This window comes from Athene cunicularia (genome assembly GCF_003259725.1).
Source record: "Athene cunicularia isolate RWA chromosome 15 unlocalized genomic scaffold, athCun1 chr15_part1, whole genome shotgun sequence".
NCBI classification, from domain to species: Eukaryota; Metazoa; Chordata; class Aves; order Strigiformes; family Strigidae; genus Athene; species Athene cunicularia.
Window position 1 is genome coordinate 7,191,941 of NW_020799121.1, and position 20,405 is coordinate 7,212,345.

General features: G+C 41.4%; 1 protein-coding gene across 11 annotated transcripts in view; it reads right to left on the reverse strand.

Annotated features, from left to right (window-relative positions):
• Nucleotides 1–3,467: 3,467 nt before the first annotated feature.
• The window catches only part of ARVCF (ARVCF, delta catenin family member), a 287,342-nt gene continuing 270,404 nt past the window's right edge, over nucleotides 3,468–20,405 (reverse strand). For 10 of the 11 annotated variants that reach the window (XM_026859522.1, XM_026859519.1, XM_026859513.1 and 7 more), the window contains 6 exons: nucleotides 19,657–19,768; nucleotides 18,962–19,052; nucleotides 17,720–17,773; nucleotides 12,375–12,466; nucleotides 10,176–10,289; nucleotides 3,468–8,768 (listed from right to left, as the gene is read on the reverse strand). In XM_026859522.1, coding sequence (XP_026715323.1) covers nucleotides 10,188–10,289; nucleotides 12,375–12,466; nucleotides 17,720–17,773; nucleotides 18,962–19,052; nucleotides 19,657–19,768 — 451 coding nt within the window. In that variant the 3' untranslated portion in view covers nucleotides 3,468–8,768; nucleotides 10,176–10,187. The remainder of the gene's footprint in view (nucleotides 8,769–10,175; nucleotides 10,290–12,374; nucleotides 12,467–17,719; nucleotides 17,774–18,961; nucleotides 19,053–19,656; nucleotides 19,769–20,405) is intronic. The other variant, XM_026859517.1, reaches the window with a different exon arrangement.

Genomic DNA, 20,405 nt, shown 5'->3' on the forward strand with positions numbered 1-20,405 from the left:
ACAAGATTTCGTATACTGAATTAGACTATGCAGAAGCAGTCTCTTGTTACTGTTGTGCTGTCCTGTGTGGGAGCAGACCCCGGGTTCTAACACTTCCCTCTTACACTGTAAGTCAGTGATTTATTCTGTACACTTGCTTAGTAGCATGTCCTCTCAGTATTCAGGCTCAACTCAGTCACCAGGCTGCAGTCCTTCAGGTGATTCCAAGCAACTTTCGCAAAATTTGCAAAAGAAAATAATCTTCAAGCCTATTTACTGGCATCCACAAGCTTATACACTGGAAAATCTGGATACATGCAGCTGACCAGAAATTTTGTCTGTATACCTAAAGTTATGACTCCAAAGGATCCTCTTGTTTCCAGCTTTGAACACCTTTGCACCTAAACAGACCCTCCTGCCACAGCAGGGCACTGAACACATACTGATAAACAGACCCAAGTCTCAGATGGGTGCTGAAGGACGTGTAAGAGCAAACAGATAGACTGTTCTGCACTTTACAAAACAGGTTCAGAAAAGAAATTGCTACTGCTAGCTAATGGCCAAAATTACCATATGAGGGACTGTCAAGAAAATTAGGGAAGGAGGAAACCTGTAGAGTTAGCATGAATATTTCAAAAGATGCATTAGTGAAAAATGCAACTGTAATATATGCACAAATGTAACAGCCACCTTTTAGTATGAAAAAAGGTCTTTTAATTCATTAGAAGGTTCTTCTGCATGGCAAATTGTAAAAATAAACACAAGTGTATGTATCATAAGATTATTTACAGAATTCCATACACAAGAAAAATGTTTCCACTTCACCACACTTCTGAAGCACTCTTAATTATTGGTGGCAAGGGATGAAAAAGAAAAAGCCTGACTCAGTTTGCATGACTGACAATTAGAAAAAAGGCTTTTGGTCAGTTGAGCAAATATATTTGGAGTCACTGACACATAAATGTGAAATCTCCCAGGGAGAAGAGGAGTTACTTTTCAAAATAAAGTCATGCTTTGAATTCTGGGAGAAGCAAAAGGTAGACAATGGATCTTCTAAATCAAATATATTCTAAAAACCTACTGAGTGTTACTACATCATCAGCCTATTGCAATTAGAAGATGCAATCTCTGCTTGCACAAAACAGGTGACAGGTATGGACCTGTGCACCTGCAAGCCTGCATTTAAAGCCTGTCCACTGAGAGTGCACCACTGGTAGAAAGCTCCCATTGGAAAGAACTGCCATAAAACAACACACAGCTTTCAGCAAATCTCGTATCTCATGTCACAAAGGGTTGATCCCACCAAATACTGGTAATTGAGATCTATTCTCCAAAGGACAGCTACTCTCTAAGGTTGTCTTTGTGATTCAGCAACACATGAATGTGAGGTCTGGTTTCTGCCAGAGCTTCTCTGTGACCTCAAAGGGACATGACGTCGTCTTACTGATTCTTTAAATCAGCGTACAAGAGAGGAGGATGATTTATGAGGAAGTGAAACCCAGTACTAGTCCTTTTGGCTTCCTAATTTAATAGCAAATTGAGCCTAACAGCACTGATGTCGCAATCCTTACAGCACAAATTACTCATCAGAGCAAACAGCAGTCATCCTGTGTTTGTACAGGAGCTAGTGCTTCCTCCCACTAGTACGAGGAAGTGAAAAGCACCCCACTGAAGAATTTTGAGCAATGAGTCAAACATTAGATATAGTGAAGAGAACATGCAGAAACCCCTACGAGAGCAGCAGAAGAGAGGCCACTGAGATCCCAACTCTCCCACCAAATGTGACACCTCCAGGGCAGGGATGCGTGCTTATTTGGTTGAGTAGTCAATCCATTAGGAATCACTTATAAGATATCTTATGACTAACAGCTAGATATGTTTGCTGTACATGCACATTAAATATAGTAAAAGAGTTTTAGTCTTTGTCTCTGTCTCTACAGCTGTTAATGGTCCTATTATAAAACAACTGCCCATTGTAAAAAATCCCCTCTGTCAGCTCATACCAGAATGAGATTCTGCCACTGCTGTGCTTCACTTGCACAGAGACCTTCACAGTAAGACACTGGGGAAGAGACCCGTGGGGACAGAGTATTTCCCCAAGACACTGCTGAAACCCGAAACAGATGAGGGCTGTGATATTTCTTGCCCGTCGTTACGAGGTTAACCTTTCACCTGCAGGACTCGCTGCTTCCATTTGCCCAACCTGTGACAAGCTGGAAATGAAATCACTTTGACAGCTATAAAAGGTCACTTGTAGAAACAACGTATTTGTTTCAGTTCAGTACCTTACCTACAGCATCTGCTATTCACTGCCATATTAGTGCATCCACAAAGAAAAAATCAGATTCCTCATTGCAGTGGAACACCGACGATACCGAGGAGGAAGATGCTAAACCCAGGAGCCCACACCTTACCACAGCACTTGTGAAACCAAATCCTCTGGCTGCACGAACAGAATCTGGAGATGACTTTACAAAACTCCCAGGGATGCATTCAGGACATCTGAAATGAGGGAAGGCAGGCTGAAGATGACCTTCCAAGTGCTGTCTGCAAGCATTTGCAAGTAAAGGGAACCTTATAGTGCTGTGAATGGTACAATCAGGAATTAACATATGGCAAACTCTGTTACTGGCAGTGATTCATCAACCTCTCACTTGCAGAAAACCTGACCTCCCCTCTATCTGTAAGACCTTGCAGAACACTTATGTCAAGATTTACTGGGTTTTGTCACGCTTGACGAGGACATGGTGGTAAGTATGATGTGTTTAGGTGCATCAGTCTCCCTACTGATCTTAACACAGATGAAAGTGCCAGGGAGAAGCAGTCCTCAGAGAATTAAGATCTGTCGGTAACTGGCTGTTACTCGAAATACATGGTTGACTTTTCACTATCAGGATTTTTCTCCCACACACAGCAACAAATGTAAATTATTTGGCACATCCCCAAACTAACAATTTCTCATGTCAACCAAACCTCATACGTCACTACAATAAACTTAAAGATTTTCTGTTATTCTTACACACATATTTATGAAAATACTTGCACACATTTCAGCAATGTGAAATCTTTGTAAAGTTAAATGGATTTTATGACTAAACTGAGAAAGGTTAATAACTTCCCAAAGGGAAAAGCCATCAGCAAGTCAGGCTTGTGGTCCCAAATGTGCAGGCCTTAACAGTGATGCAGATGTCTTTCCCACAGAAATACACTTGTATATTAAAAAAGAAAAAACATCCCATGATCTACAGTCCAGGGTCTTTATAGGACTTTGTGTTACAACTCTAGCACATGGCAATGAATCAAAAATTCTCAGCTATAGTAGTTTAAAGGATGTTCCAATTGCCCTCCTTACCACTGACCTTTTGCTAGCACTGAGTGCTGACCTCAGCTAGGGCTGAATAATCCCTTGCCACAGAAAATGGCTGTCGCAAAGCCAAAGAATATTTGAGATACCTGATGTAACAAAAAGATAACCAATGGCACATGTATTCTTTCCAGGCATGGTTTATTGAAAACACACCAAATTGTTATCCTACATACCTGGTTTCTAACAAGCATTCTACTTGTCTGCATTATGGAAAGATCCTATAATAAGAATACATTCTGTCACGGTCACATTTGTTCTATGAAAAGCATAATCCACCATTTTTTTTCCTCTCCATACTTGTAAAATCAAACCATTCTAAGTGTTTCAGTTTATAGTACAGTGTAAATACAATGCAAAATCCCACCAGTCTAAACTACAGAGAGAATGTTGAGCAGTATTACAGAAAACACATTGTTGATTTTTTTTTTTATTCTCCTACCATGAAAATTTTAAGGCACATGATAGTTACAAACACATTAGCTACTAATTACCAGTAAGCTTCTTAGTCTAGTTTTTTTTTTTCTGAACAGTAAGAACCAGATTGGCAGGCCTTGTAGTATCTGTGCCACCTTCCTCCTCACCTTGGACTTCACATCCTACCCTGATGTAAAACTTAAGACAGGAAAAAAAAGGTTCGTAATACCTTCCCCTTAAATGCACTAGATTAGTTACTGTACCAATAAATCAGAGAATTTCTCTGTCAAAAATAAGGAAATACCAGATTTTAGGGGCATAAAAACAAATTTTGCAAGAAACTATGCCTATATAAACACCTTCAAAAACTGTGAGAGCACGACTCTACCCCAACAGCACAAAAATGCTGGCTGAAATTATTGGCACTCTAGTTTTCACTGAGTGGGCAGCTGGACAGCAGAAGAGGCTACAACCACTCTCGTGTGCCCATTTGCTCCTGAAGCTTTGCTCAGTCAAAGGGTCTCTCACAGGTAGCTGAGCCTATATACTCAACTTTAAGGCAAGTAACAGAAGGTAACTCACCACCTTCAATCTCATGGAACTACTCTAGGAGCAAAAACTGCTTTGCCTAGCATAAGGCTCGCATGCTACAAAGCATTACTGAAAACTCCTCCTCAGAGTTGGCAAGAACTTACCTGCTGTAACAAACATGGCCACCCCCCCTTTCTTGATGTGTCACAGAGAAAGTCCATTCCTAGTCCAAGTCAGGCCCTTTTGTGATGTCTCGGCAACAGAGACGAGATTTGCTTTCCCGATACGGACGCATTCAGAATCGGCAGTTCTGAGTGCACAAGAGCAGAACTAGGATAGGCAGGTGTTTTGCCCCAAAGACACTGAAGATCAGGACCTATGGCTGCCCAAGCTATTCTCTGGGGAACCTTTCAAGCTGGCAACACATCTTGAGTTGTCAAGTTACACTTATGGCTAAATTGCTATTCAGCTCCAAGACAGAAACAAAATGTCCTAAAGCCTTGCCTTTCCACTCTCCTCCTGGATTCTGCAGACTGACCGACCAACCTGGGAGCTGTAAGCACAAGTACAATTGCTCACACTCAACCACAAAGCTTGATGCTTCTCCAGGGGAGTCTTAACACACAATGCTTGTTTTTGTTTTAAAACCTCCACAGCTTAGTGAAGATGCTTGGGAGATGTGCAAGCCACCTCCCTGGGAAGAAAGTTCTGCAGTAATTACATGCCATCAGAAGTCTCCCTCTCCCCTATATTATCTCAGCCCTCTCTGGGCCATCAAATTTCCTCCTCCTCTGTAGCAGGAGTCTTGCAACACCATCGCTTCCCTTCACAACCATCCCTCCCACTAGAATTTCTGCAGGTAGAAATCTCTTCTACCCCAGCCCTTTGCAGGCAGATTCCCTCCAGTTTTCACAGTGGAGCCAACAGGAAAAGAGGAGGTCACACACCTGAGCCCTAAAAAGCACTGCCTGCCTTTTAGCAGGAGACTCCAGACCCTACTGCAGCTTTAGTCACACACACTGCCGCTTTCCCTTCTTTACATACAGTCCCTGCTGCCAAAAATACAACAATTACGGGTTCATCCACCCACATCCCAGAACAGCTCAAACAGCCAGTCACGCTTGTGCCAACAAGGGGAGAGGTAAGGGCAGGTGTGGGCATGCATCCCACCAGCGAGCTTGCGGCCGGAGATAAAAAGGATGTTAAACCACCAGACCTGGTTCAAAGTTCAAAGCTTTGGGCTTCAGCTGGTGGGCTGGTAATACAAGGCTGTAAGTCCCATGTGCAAGTCACCCCCCAATCCATTTTCCTTCCTCAACATCCAAATGACAAATTTGTTGAGAAGAAAAAAACCCCGCAGTAATGTAATGATGGGTTATTGCTACATACTTGGGATTTAGTCATTATTATAAGGCATGGGAAGGGCAGGGTAAGATGTGTGATTCCCAGGGGAAGTCTTGGCCCATGGACTTGGTATTTGACTTCTTGATACACCATCCTTTGCTTTTCTGCAGCAATAAACCAAAGGGTGAGCTCACAACTACGCTGGCTGCCATGAACACTTGCCCCCTGAAAAAAAAACAGTTTGCTACGATGACCCAGGGCAGCCAGTGCCATCTAACCTGACAGGGAGGTTTGCTTATCATAGTATGCAGCGTAAATACAGAAAGGATTTTTGGGGAAATGTGGGATAAGGTCTGAATTTGCTTCTCAAATACTCCTCAGTGGTTTTAGCCCACTAATGACAGAGACCAAAGTAGATTCCAATCCGGATTTTAAGTGTCCCTGTAGTGCCCCCACTGAGAGCCACGGGATATGTGGGGTAGGTGGTCATGGACATAATTGTCCCCTAGTCACTTCCCCCTTCCTGCAGTCTTCTCTGTAACCTCTTGCTGGCTTTAAAGTATATCTGTACAATAACTAAATCACAAAGTCTTAGCAGAGACTCCTTTCAGCAGTCAGCTCTTTATTTTAAGTGAACTTTTGCTCAGACTCCTTTGGTAAATATATGGTTTGAAGTAGATCAGGGACAGACTGACAGCACGGCCCTTCTCTTACACTGTTCTAATCAGCTACAAAGCAGGTTCCATTGCTAATTACTGTACGTTTTTAAAAAAATCCTTTCATATACAAAAAGAATACACCAAGTACATAACCAAAAGTGATATAAAACTCTTCTGTGTAGCTTGGTTAAAAGGGTCTCCGCATATTGGCAGAACAAGTATGAAAAGAGCACCATTGATATAATATACAGTCAGACTATGTATCTGGTTTCATTGCCACACTTTATGTCTACACATAGAGAGACACTGCCCCGACACAGATAATCACAGATGTGTATCTTTGCTTCCCTCGATCTGCTGAGCATCTTTGGCCCAATAGGACTCTCATACAGGTGAAAAACCAAATCTTTGCTATCTTAATTTGCTCCAAGCAGCTTCACCTTCCCCAGGATCCAGAAGTGACCACTGCAACGTATGTGGAAGATGAGGGTCAAAAAGGGAGGGTGCGAAGGAGCACATGTATCATCCAAATCACTGACAGCTTCTGGCATCAGTCTTTTTCCCTGAATCAACAAATGCTTCCCTCTCCTGCAAACTATTTAAATGGTTTTGTTAACCTATCCTCTGCACAACAATATATATATATAGATATATAGACTTTTTAATTTATTTATATATATGTATTCATGTCAAATTTTTAATATACTCAAGAAGATACAAAGCTCTTGGTACTTGCTTTTTTTTTTTTAAAGTTTTTTAGATTTTTTTTTTTTTTTTTACAAAAATTTTAGATGTTTACTATTACAGTAATATTTTGGGGGAGGTGAGGTTGTTGGATATTTCCCCTTTTTAATTACAAAGGAAACGGCAGGCACTGAAAACCGCAAATGATGTTTGCTAGATTCAAAAATGTGCTTTCCAGTCACACTGTTTTTAGGAGCTTGTTTAAAACTAAATGTGGCAATCAAAGAACAGTGGCAACCAAATAAAATCAGCAAAAGTCCTCTGATGCTACTAGCGAGACATTTGCTTCCTGTTCTCATCTGCTGCCCTCCCTTGACCAACGCCTGGAGAAAATCAGTGATCTGAAGTCATTTAGTTCACGGCATTACCAGATACCATATATGCAGAGTACGATCTTGTGAGATAAAATTTCCCCCTTACATAAAGCAGGCCTTGGTATCTTAGAGGAGAACTGTTGCACATGGGTGATTTTCACACCAAACGAAGTATGTAATCTTAAAACAAAACCAAAGGAACACAGAAATCATGACGATGATTTAAAAAACGCCAAACCAGTTCCCTTTGTGGCATTTTTCATCAGGATCTATAGTCCAAAGCAAACATGGATTTAACAGTGATAAATTTACCATCAAATATAAGTGACAGACCCATCTAGAATTTATAGCATGTTCAAAATAAGACATCCTACGAAAAAGCTCCTATTTTCTTCCAATGTGTTAGCAGCTATGGCAAAAGAAATTGTTAATCGTTATCAATGCAACACCGGTACATTTAAAATGTAAAAGCTCCTTATTGCAATCTTGGAGAACAAGAAAACAAAAAACCAGCCAACTCGATTTCTCAGCATAGATTTCTGAACCAGGGACACTGAAACCTTCAATAAACTACTTTTCAATATGTGGAAATAAAAACAGAGCCATTACAGAATTCAAAAGGCAGAAGTACTGTACACCAGATTATAATGATAATATAGCACTGTGATTGATATAGCTTACTCTAAAAGCAGATTATACAGCTTGCATCAATTTTGTCATCCACTCTCCAGTTCATTTGACTAGCGTTTAATAGTTTTTGTTCTGCATTTTCTCCCTTCATTGAAATCCAATAAACCCACTCAACATTCCTGCACTTTCTGTGGAAACAATAAAAAAACCAAAACATTTTTCAAAAAGCCTTTAAAAATGTTAGATTCACAGTTCAAAAGAAATCCCCCAAAACAAAAAACAAAACAATGAGCCCCAAACCAGAAAAGTGCTATTATCTTCATGGCTACACCTATGGTGTTATTTCAAATATTCTGCAGTTTCTCTTCCTTTCAGTTGTGAAGCTGTCGTCCTTGCTGTCGCATGACCTTCACTTCTCATACTTGGCACCATCCACACGCAAGAGTCACCTAAGAACGCAGCCAGCTAGATGGAAGCTTGAATTCTCTTTTCTTCCTTGCTTGCTTTCTTCTTGCAGGAGTGGGAGGGAGGGGGAGGTGGTGGCTATTTCTGGTGGGAATGTAACTGAGTTAAAAAGCAAACTGTCTCGCTGTAAGGCATGGTGCTCCGGGGTTGGCAATGGCAGTCACTTGTGTTTTCTCCCCACATCCTCCTAGAATCTGCAGCCTGGTCAGTGATGCAGTGCCCTCCAAATCTGAATGGCAGTGGTGACTGATGAGATCCTCTGTGTCGATTCAATGTTTGTTTCTCCCCCTCAATTAAAAAAAATGTGGTTGGATTCTAGCCCTGCAAAATAAAGTCAAAACTGATTAATACCAGCAAGTTACATGACCTTGGTGATCTCCATCACCCAGTGGCAGGACAGTGTCTGGAAACACCAACCTATCCCCAATGTATGTGTTCCTTGAAGGGTACATCTGAGAGAAAATGAGCATAGACTTAATTTTCCAAGCTCTGTACCCCACCTGTAAGCTTTCACAGCTCAGGAGAAGAGTGTAGGAGTGAAGCATACAGGCACTACACACAGACATTTATTCTGCCCTTTGGCTGAGCCCACAGGGCTGACCACACCGTGCTGACCAGCTGTGGGAAGCCAGCGGTGCCAGAGTCTGCTCCGTCGCTGCACAGGAGTACCTGAGACTGCTCTGGGCAGGTGCTTCCAACCCAGCAACAAACAGTCTGGAAACGCTTAGCACTAATACTGGACTCTTAAAAGAAGGAGGAGAAAAAAAATCCAACATCACCACCCAAAAACATACAGGAGTTTTCTCTCCCACTAATGGAACTGGTTTTCTTGTAGTTATGGAGGTGGATGATGCCCCATGTTTTGGAATTTGGGCCTTTAAAGGCCTGTTGTCCACTCTGATGGTGAAGTTGCCCAGTGCCTTCACAACAGTCACTGAGATTTCTCCTTTAGTCACAGCCAGGGGCACAAAACCTGCTGTTCCAAACGTAGTATCACATCTGATGGAGTGCCAGAAGGTATAACTGGGGTAGAGGGCTGTCTAGCAACACAGCAGGAGACAGATTAACAGTGGCAGGAGTGAAGAAAGGCCAGTGACATTACTGAGGAACTTGGCACGTGGCAAAGGCAGAGAACTAGAAAGCGACAAAAAGGCACCTTTCTTTAGCAACAGGAAAAAAAAAAAGGAATTGAAAAGTGGAAGTTTTGGGTCAAGATTTATTGTGTAACCAAAATCATCTCTCCTTGCAAAGTAACTTGTGTACAGCCAGCAGTTTTCCTGCAGATGGGCAGGGCTGCGTAACCCATGGGAACCTCAGGGGACATCCATAAATAGTCAAGGATATGCTTTTCCTTAAGTCTCAGGCTAATCCTTATAATGAGCACAGAGGGAAAAAAATGGTTGGAAGCAGGAACACACTATTCAAATTCATTCACATGGCCTAACAGCAGAAATCTTTCACATTTCAGCTGACAACTAATCATTCACAATATTAATTTTCTGCCTGGTTATTTGACAGGTTATTTTTTAATCAAACAGTGATGTTTAATTGCATTTCATTAAAGATACACTGAAAAATACAAACACCACTTTTTTTTTTTTTCCAAGTGCATTTTCATTTGTTTGAAAGGACTCAGTTAGCAGTTAGCCTTGAAGAGATTCCACAGTGATACAGATCATGCACGAGACACGTTAATCACTAGCACCAATTACCATTAAAAGGACCTACCATGCATGCAAATTAGACCCAGGAGTCAACAGGCTGGGGTTTAATGTCACGGGCATCCACCAGATTCACCGAAGCCCTGTTACTCCTGTTAATGTTTTTCCTATTTGTGTCATTCTGCAGCACAGGGTGAGGAGTTAAAGGCAAAACAGAGCGGATTAATCAAACAAAACCACCAAACAAGTCAGCTTAAAGGAGCACAAGGGAAAATTAGTGGTAGAGAAAGAAACAAGATCAGCAAAGGCACAATACTGACAAAAGCATCTGCAACAGCCAAAAGGCTGCACTTCTCTGCCATCATTATTCACAATTCTCGGCCGCTCTTGAGCCTCAGAGCCACGGTTATCAAACAGTTCACAAGCCAGCAGACCCCACAGACACATTTCTATTCCACAGTACAGGGAGAAGGACAAGCAGCAGCTACTTGGCTCTGCCCAGCTGAGGGCACAGCAGCACGTACCTTTGATGTGCACAACAGGCTGAACTCAGGTTACCCTCTGCCCTTAAAACCAAGAGGCAGCACAGACTATGGGACACACGTTGTCTAGGTGAAATGTTTGTTCTCTCTTTCTCATGAAAGCAAAGCAGCTACTCACTGAGCTCTGGTTGTGCTTCACTTCAGACATACACTGGAGTTTGGGCTGCCTGATGTGATTTTGAGGGTTGCATTGGACCACTTTAATAAATGTTGAGTGGTGAAAATAAGTATTTTTTTAATTTTCCTGACTTAACCTATTTTCATTAGACATTTTCTGTCAAGCTCCTATCAATCATTCTTATGTCACTTACTGCATCCATTCCCACTGAACCCTTGTAAAATGTATTAGAACTGTGATGAGGGAACTATAAAGTTTATTTTGTTGACACAAGCAGAGCCATCTCTTGACAAACTGGAACGGGGGGCACATTGCATGACTTGAATAATCAGCTCAGATTTATGAGTTCCCAAAAACAAATGAAGAAGCACAATCACCTCTACCAAAAAGTCTAACTGAGCAGCCTGCAACAGGGTGCAGCTATACCCAGAACTGGCAAACTGAAGAGTGTCTGTGCTTGCAAGTCGTCCAGCTGATCTAAGCCATTCTCCAGGGTACCTTCACGAAAGGCAGGACACAGCACGAAATGCATGACCAGGCAACTTAATATAGGCAGACTGATGCAGCAGGACATATTCCTAATTCACGATCTGTAGAATTATTTTTCCTCCAAATCACATTTTAATTTCCTTTGTTCAGTAATAGTGGGTTTTCCTTTCAACTGACATAAGTTTATTGTTTCCACTGAACGTGAATCACCTGGATTTTCTGATATTATCAGCAATATACTGAAGGTCATCAGGGACAGCCTTCTGCAGATTAACAATAGTGTTTTCACCACAGACTCCTGTTTCTCTGAATCTTCCTCTTCCTCCCTTTCCTCCTCGAAATTACACCCCCAGGGGAAAACACAAGCTTGTTTTGAGGCCAGGGAGAACGGATGGCCACAGCATTAAGCAACTTTTAAAAAGGTCTACTTAAAGGGTGCAGCAATGCAGAACTACACCGAGCCTACTGAGCCACATTCATGCACAACCCACAACACAAAGAGCTTTTTGAAGTTGTTTGGGTGGGTTTTTTTGGTGTGGTTTATTTTGTTTGTTTGGTTGGTTTTTTTAAATGATAAAGCTGTCTAAGTGTGTTTTTAGAAGGCACACACGTAATTATGCATATGTCTCCCTTCCTCTCCATCTCCTCGGCTTATGCCCACAGTCCACTGTCAGGACTGAGTATTGGGGAAACAACCATGTTCACCACACAGACACACAAGCTCACATTACTTCTCATACTGAAAACAAAAAAGCAGTGTGACAGTCTGCAGTGATTATTCTCAAAACAAAGTCTGAGCACACTTACACACTTTAGGGCTAGGGAATGCTGCCTGGACAAGGGTGACAGAACAGACACTTTCTATTTTGCCAACCTCATCCATTTACAAGAATACAGTGATTGCCTGCATTTGCTCCTGCACTGGAAGGCAGCATTTTGTTTTTATTTCTAGTTAGCCAAGTACTAAGTTATGAAATGGTGCCTTTATCTAAAAAAAACCCTAACAAAACCAAAGCCCTTTACAGCCCCCTGGTGAGTATCTACATTTGCTGAGCACATCAGGCTTGCTTTCTTTTACAGGCACTAACTAGCATACAGCAGTTAAGAGGAAGCTCACTTTTAAAGGCTCTTTCTCCGAGGCATCCCCCGTGTTATCACCGGTCTTGTATTTGCGCTCCTTGTCCCGGTGATCGATGGTGGAGTACCCATCTGAGGAGAAATAACATGACAATCAGGCATGAAGCACAAATAAGAGCAAAACCAGAGCTGATGCAAGCAGAATTCTTCAGCAAAGAAACAGGAAAATACACCATCGCAACCCAAAGATGCTGGCTGTCTGCTTTTCACAAGTGCTCCAGCTCTGAATTTTCATTTTTACCAGCCTAAAACAAAACAGAAAAGCCTTCTTTTTTTATATCACTGCCAGATGCTGGCACTCATTAGCAAGCAGCACTGTTTTCATCCCAGCCTGCCACAGTTTTTAGTGTGCCCAAGAAAAGCAGCAAGTTTTCATCTTGTGCCCTGTGGCTAATGAGCTCCAAATTCAGCCTAAATCTTGTGTTCCTTGCTTAGCAGCCTGATTAATTGGCTGTGTTCATTCTCTGAATGCTCTGCAGCATGTTCCCGCTCTTCCTGAGCCTGACTACTAGCAGGACATGACAATAATTTGGAAGAGTCCCTTTCAGAGCCCTGAGAAAAAGGCCCTGTCGAGTTGGAAGGAATCTTGATGCAAACCCTGCTGTGCCTGGACTGTCTTTCATTGCAAACTAGCACCTGTTGGTGCTTTTTCTCCTGACAACTAAGAAGCAATATGAAAGCATGATGAACACAAGGAAGAAAAGTGTGAGAGTTTTATAAAGAAATGGCTCTAATTATTTCAGAACCTCTGCTTTGAATCACTGTCAGCCAATGCAAATCTTAATTTATTTTCCTGATGCATCAAATTTCCCTCATTATCAGTGACAAATAGATCCTCTCCTGCACTGCTCTGACAGCATTGTAATCTGGAGTAAATGACACTCAAATTTATAGCCCCCTGTAGGCTTTTGTCTTCTGCTATGTAATTGAGGGATCATTAATGTTTTCATGTCCTGACAAACTGGGTTCTTAGAATACCACAAAAAGGTTTTACATAAACTATCAAAATGCTCCCCTCTCGGTTCATCCCTTGCTTGCGACAGGTCATTAAGAAGAAGTCAGTCATGCTTTTTGCGGGGTTCCCATGGCATAAAGAGGCACTGTTTGCCCACATGACAAAAGCACACACAGCTGGAGTGACCTGCACCAAACACAGTCGCAGAGCAGCACCCTAAATGATGTTTATGTTGGTCACAGCCAGGGTAGTTTTAAAAGAGCTGCAGCTTTCCTGTGTATCTCGGGAATCGAAGTGCACACATACAGACCTGCAACGAGCACCTGAAGTAGCATATATTTATGACATCAGAAATGGTAACAGATTATTTAACTACGCTGCCTAAAAATAACTGAAGAATTTTGAGTTATACATATAGTACAGAGACCTTCAAGCATGAAAAAAATTGCTACACAGAGCTTAACTTACAATTCTTTGTTGACAATGAAGATGCCTAACATTCTTGGCTATCCTTTTTGAACAAAAAAGAAAAAAACTACAGTTTACCAGCTGCATCCATCTACCCAGCCAGCATTTGTGGAGGAACGCAAGACCAATAGTTCTCTCTCAAATGATAGGCATGAATACTCCAAGTAAGTCATATCCTAATCTAAAGATTCATCATTTATTTAGTAAATAGTTCATACAGATACATATTTAAATGATGGAAACATGCTGACTCCCCCCTAAAAAAATCAGTCACAACTGAGCGGTAGCTTTTTACAACCTAATGTTAATTATACTCATAATGATGTAACTGATCACTTTGCATTTTGTAGTGCCATCATCATGGATGATCCACAAACATTTTTTAAAATGAATTGTCAAGATGCAAAGGAAATCTTTAACCTGCCCCCAGAAAGCAACAGCTACTAAGTGAAGCACGGCAGCTGTGATACTGCCCAGGGAGCAAGGTCAGAAGTAAGGACTGCAATCACAAAAAATTAGCCAGGACAGCAGCAACAGGAAGATCAAGCTTCTGCACAATGGCAGTAATCTAACAACAAAGAACGGTCAAGAACTTTGTTCTTCGTATCTAAGTTCCAACATATTTTGCAATTCATACTGTCAGCCCAGTGCTGTGCAGTCTGCATGCTAACAGTGCTGCACACATCTGTACTAATGGATTATGTTTCTAAAACCCACACTGTGCTATGACTGTCAAGACAAGCAAGCAGCACCAGAGATAGGAATTTCATGATCTGACCTAATAAAGTGAGAAATATGTTGAAGGAGGCTGCATCAGAGAAGTAATACCTTAGTGCCCCATGGACCACAGCTCTCCAAAGCAATTAGAAAATATTGCTTCTCCCATATTTCACATTTATGCTAAGAAGTGATCAAAATTAACTCTGATTCTAAAGGAGACTAAAGATTCTAAAGGCATAAAGGAGACCTTTACAGATCTTACTGCTCAAAGGTATAAGTGCATTATTCTGAGTTAATACAATCCAACATATAGACAAAACACATCCCATTCTTGGCTTTTTTACTCCTCTCTCTCAAATTTCTACGTGTCGTCTTCTGCATTGCTTCACTGAATATCTCCCATTCACTCTGCAGCAACATTTTTATGTCATCACAGATTACAGGAACAAATGCCTGCTGAGTGTCGGTTCATTTGTGCCCTCACACAGCTCTCAACTTATAAAGATCAAACCTCTAGACCCATCAAAAAGGAGGAGGTGGAGAAAGGAAAAGTTATGCCTGAAGATGGACACGAAAGACAGAGACATCTGAGCTTGTGTCTCTGGCCTGAACAATTCTCATCTTACAGATGCTCTTGTCTGACTGACTGCAGGTTAACTGAGGCTCATATACATTTTTAGAGAAGTCACAAATGTGGCATACAGCCTTGAGATCACAGTTCTGCTGCTTCTACAGACACCTCAGGGTCATGGGCACCCTCAGGCACCACCGTGACAATAAGCATTGATGATCTTCAGATTACTCGGTGCAGAGCCACTTGTCTGGAGCTGATGAGGTCTGACAGACCTGAGCTATCTCTGCTCTGGGCTGTCTAGTGCATCCCACAGTAACTCATAATACATGTTTTCTTTCATCTCCCAGAACATCCACGCCCTACCCAGGCCCCCCCATTGCTCCAGACAACAGGAATCTGACTGGTCTAGTACTGCCAGCTGATGGGGAACATAGCCTTCTGCCTCCCTAGCCATGCTGATAGTCAATTAATTTCCTGTACAGACAAGGATGACCCCCACAGCACTATCAAACAAGCCAAAATACCAACAACAATTTCTTTTTTGCAATCTTGAAAGAGTTAACATGGTAACAGTAAAGGCCCAGGCACCAAGAGAGCTGAACCCTGATAAAAAGAGGCAATGGCAGACAGGCAGTGATGTTCTGAACAAGCAGTCTTGTACACTGCAGGGGAGCAGGATGAACACTGGACTGGAAGGGTCTGGCTGAATGGATGGGTACCTCTAACGTGTGTGGCATGGAAACTCACAGAGTTTCTAATGTGTTTGAGGCAATTACAGTTCCGTACCAAAGCAGTGCAGCAGAAAGCAACAGAAAGGTAACTATACAGCCTGGAAGCATCTGAATTAAATGAAGTGGACAAAGCTAGAGACAGATGAGAATTCTCTAAAAGACAGTGAATATAAAGTAGAAAGATCTTAGGGTAAGTGAAGTCAGAAAGGGAGGAAGGCAAGGGAAAAACCACACAACAAACCAGGGCACAAGATGTTCTGAAATAAAAAGAAATAAAAATATAAAATGGGATGCTGAACAACTTCCTCTGCTACTCTGTCATGCGTTTTCTTTGCAAGCATGAGGTCAGTCTCTCCTGAAGCTCAGCGTAAGGCTGATGAGTATGTGAGGATACAACCGAACTGCCTACTGGAGGTACAAACCCAGAGGACTGCACATCGATTTGCTCCTTATTTCTGGCAGTCCACTCCCCAGTGGAAAAAGAACAAAAACTCCAAAATGCAAGTCCACAATGAAGACAGAAACAGAAAATAGAGTCTAGAGCAGCTCCTCATGTAAGTATGCCCATAAGACAAAAAACATACAGCATTTGGAAGAGCCTGAAGTTAAGAGGTGAAGTACTAAGTCATTACTTCAGTTCATCAGAATTAAGGATAGTAAACTGGATAAATTTAGTCCCTTCTCAGTTGATCTCTGAAACAGCACAAGGTTATAGTCCTACTGGAGTTAAAAAGCACTCAAGAACTGGGGTCAGAAAAACTTGACAGTTTTTATCTTCCAAGATAAAAAGATTGGAGAACAGAACAGCTCAGAGAATCTGCCTGATGTTGTACACATGCTGTTAATTTGCATTTAATTTTGTACTCAGAGCTGTACCAGTCACTCCTGAAAGCATAAGGCAACAATTAATATTGAGACCATAAACAATCAGCACCGGCCATGCTGCAGCACCTGCTAGCACACAGCTATCCTGCCAGGCACTCTTCTCTGAAGTTATTTTCTTCCACTGTGGGAACAAATGTTTCAGTGTTCCCTGAGTTAAAATACGTATGGACAGTTGATTCATGGCAGGTGGCATCTCATTTTTCTAAGAATACTAAAGGTAATATATACCTGTTATTTTAACTTTGAACATGATTGGCTTTCAGCTTGGTTCCAACTTCTTATTTTTTACAGCTACAATCCCAAACAGCAGTGTATGAAACTGTTTGATTTCAAGGCATTAATTTAGGTATTTAAATAAAAATAACATCAACATGAAGAAACAAATTCCTGAGACCACAGAGCACCTTTATCTACCTCAGTAAAGAAAAAACCCTCTACAAGCCCTGAACTATAGAGCTTATCAATCTCAAAGCACTTCACTGACAGTAGGTGGTTGTACTCAATCTATAAGAAAAGCCAGGCCCAGCTAGGTGCAGGTAAATGAAAGGTGGAGCCAGGAATATCACACACGGTAACTTGGTTTTGGTGTTACCAACAGAAAACAAAGGCAGAACTGATTCAAGCACAAACATTAAACTGAAGTAAATTTTCAACTCTCCTTTTCCTTCTGAATCCCCAGACTTCCAGATCTGTAATAGGGAACGAAACTGCCTCATCAGGGGCCAGAGACTAGTATGAAAGCTAAGTCAGTGTATCATCATTATATGCTTAAAGTAGTGGAGAAACTGGTATGTACATTCTGCATGCATTTAAAAGAAAAAAAAATTTTAAAAAAGGATGACAACCAATCTTTTGTGAGGTAATACTCTATTTTTAAATGTCAGCTTTATCCATCTGAAAAAATATCACCTAGAGAAATAGTTGAACTTTTCTGTGAGTGACAGTGTGCTCTACTGAACCAGACAGAGGGTTTGATCTATGACTGAATTTACCTGGGCCAAGTTCATCCATAGGTATCATATCACGACTCCCAGATTTCTCGTTATCTATAAAACAGAAATATTGAAACAACTTGAGTCACATTTGCTTTTGTCATCACCTGGTAGTTTTAAACTAGTCACAGGACCAGAGAGGTCTGTAAAGTACTGAATGCAGAGATTATTGTAAAAAAACCCTGAATTATTCAGCTGTTATCCATTCATAAAGGGAAGTTTAAGCTCTCAGAGAACACGTTATATTTCCTGCTTTGGCACTGTAACACAGAGCTTTCTCTCCAAGTGGTAACAAACTGCAATTCTGCTTTGGACTACCTACTGCTATTAACATGCTTCTCTCTGGTCTCTCCAGAATAAAAACAAGTGAAGGTGCAGCTTCACATGGCACACAATCCGATTTCGCAGCTTACCGAGACAACAGAAACCTAACTCACAAAGAAAAGTAGTAGTTTATTGTCAGATCAGCAAACTGACCCGAGTCATCCTCTGCGTAATCTGCCACATTTGATCAAAGACAGGGCAGGTGGAAGCAGGCAAGGCAGTGTGGGGCTGCCTTTTCTGCAGTAATCTGCAGTTGAACCAGGTGAAGTGCAAGATGGCAAACTCTGCCATAGGAGACTAAAGATTTCTGAAAAGAAATTTTGACATCTGAGTGTTAGAAATTAGAACCAGATTTAGAGGCAAAGCCATCATATAATGAAACTAAACCTGGAGCTGCACCAGTGTTGGCATGGCTGTGTCAGGCCTGATGAACAAGCACAGACAGGTTTAGCTAGCGTTCGGATAAACCATTTCCAATGAAAAAAATCTGCACAGTAGAGGAAGAAGCACTGCCAAGCAGGCACGTTTATTCAGAAAGGAAAAGACTCCAGTACTGAGTAGGAGTAAGGCCAAGCCCACTGCCTGGCTCAAGGCTAGATTTATTAACATATAACAAACAGGGCTGTTCTCTTCTTCCAAAGTTCCAATTCATGTCTATCCCAAATTTTCTCAGGAAGATTTAACTGATTATGTTGCATACAAGTTGAGAAAATAACACAAGTAGTGTACATTTTGCAAAGGAAGGAATACTGTCCATATCCAGCTAATAGGAACTGTGGGGTAAAAAGTACCACCCACATAGGTAACACATTTTTACCCCCTCACTCCTGGCCCTATCACGTCTACAACACAGATGTGCCACATCCAGAAAACAAGCAAGCAAAGCACAACAGAAGTGATAAAGAGCAGAACTCTGACCTTGACTTTTATCCACCAGAGGCAAAGTGCTGTCATCGTAGCCAGACCTGCCAGCAGTACCTTTGGAACCCTTTGGAGTTGCAGAAACAGACTACGAGACAAAAATCACATAAATATGAGATTGCTACTCAGAGAAATTGAACAAGAAAAATAAACAAACCAACAGTATGGAGAGAGATTAGGGAATGCTCCTAAGCACCCCTTATGTTGATAATATGGCACTGGAGTATTTTTTATTTTCATACAGATTTGCTGATGGAATATTTTTCCTGTTATCTAAATGACAGCATTGTTGGTCTGTAAAAGGAGCACAACAACCTTTTCACCAGGAAGGATGAGGCTGCATATCAGGAGCAGGTGTCTGCCCTACACTGCTAGATGGAATGTTTCAAGTAAGAGACAACTGAGGAAAGACATGCTAATTCTTCCTCCAGTAAAGCACGGGCATTTGGCCTGTACAAGGTGGCATACTTCCAAAACCTGAAGAGTTACATTTCACAGACCACAGAAAAACATACCCAGCGAGCACATGCATGATGCTGTGACTGAAGAGACTACAATACATTGTTCTAACACCTAGAAGAACAGAACCAAAGCCCACAATCTGCCAGACTGCAGTATTACACTAAGTTAGGACACCTTCCACTCAGGCATTTCCATAACTATTAACTAAATCTAAGACTCATTATCTTTACCTGGAAGTGTGATTTGTTCCACCCATCCTTCTGCAGGGCATTTCGTAATTCTTTATAGCTCCAGATCATCTGAAGAACGTGAGATGCTGCTTTTGTTTCTCTGGGAGACTGGCTGATTTGCATGAACAAATTAGAGGTTAAGTACCAAGCAATATAAGACTATTCATATGTTGACTTCTTTGCACCAAAACAATATCCAGGAGATACCTAGTACTCCACACAGCTATTCTTTGAGCATATAAACTATAAGATATGTGATATCATTCAGTGACTTCTTCATATCTAGGGGTATTTGCTGAAAAAAAAAAAATCCAAACAAAAAGTTGTAAATTGTGAAAATTTCTGGGTTTTCATGTGTATTGCTGGGCAAGCACTGAGGCCAGGGTAACTCTTTTGTCTCAAAGCTGTCATTAACAACAGACATGGATTCCATCCTGCCTGGATTCATTTGGGGAAAAAAAAAAAAAAAATCCCAAATGAGGTTCTAAGCCACTTTTCAACCCTCCACCCCAACTTACAATTCCTCACAATTCAGTGAAGTTACTTCATGGTTTAGAATACCTTACAAAGCAACTTGAGGCAGCAAAAATTAAGCTATTTTAAATTGAAAATGAAGTTTTATCCATTCCTTACTAAGTCAGTACATAAGCACCTTCTATAAAATAATACTTGACTCTCATTTCATAACAATGCAACCCAAGTCTTCAGCTACTCTCCCAAAAGTTTGCTGAGAACACACCTATAATGAA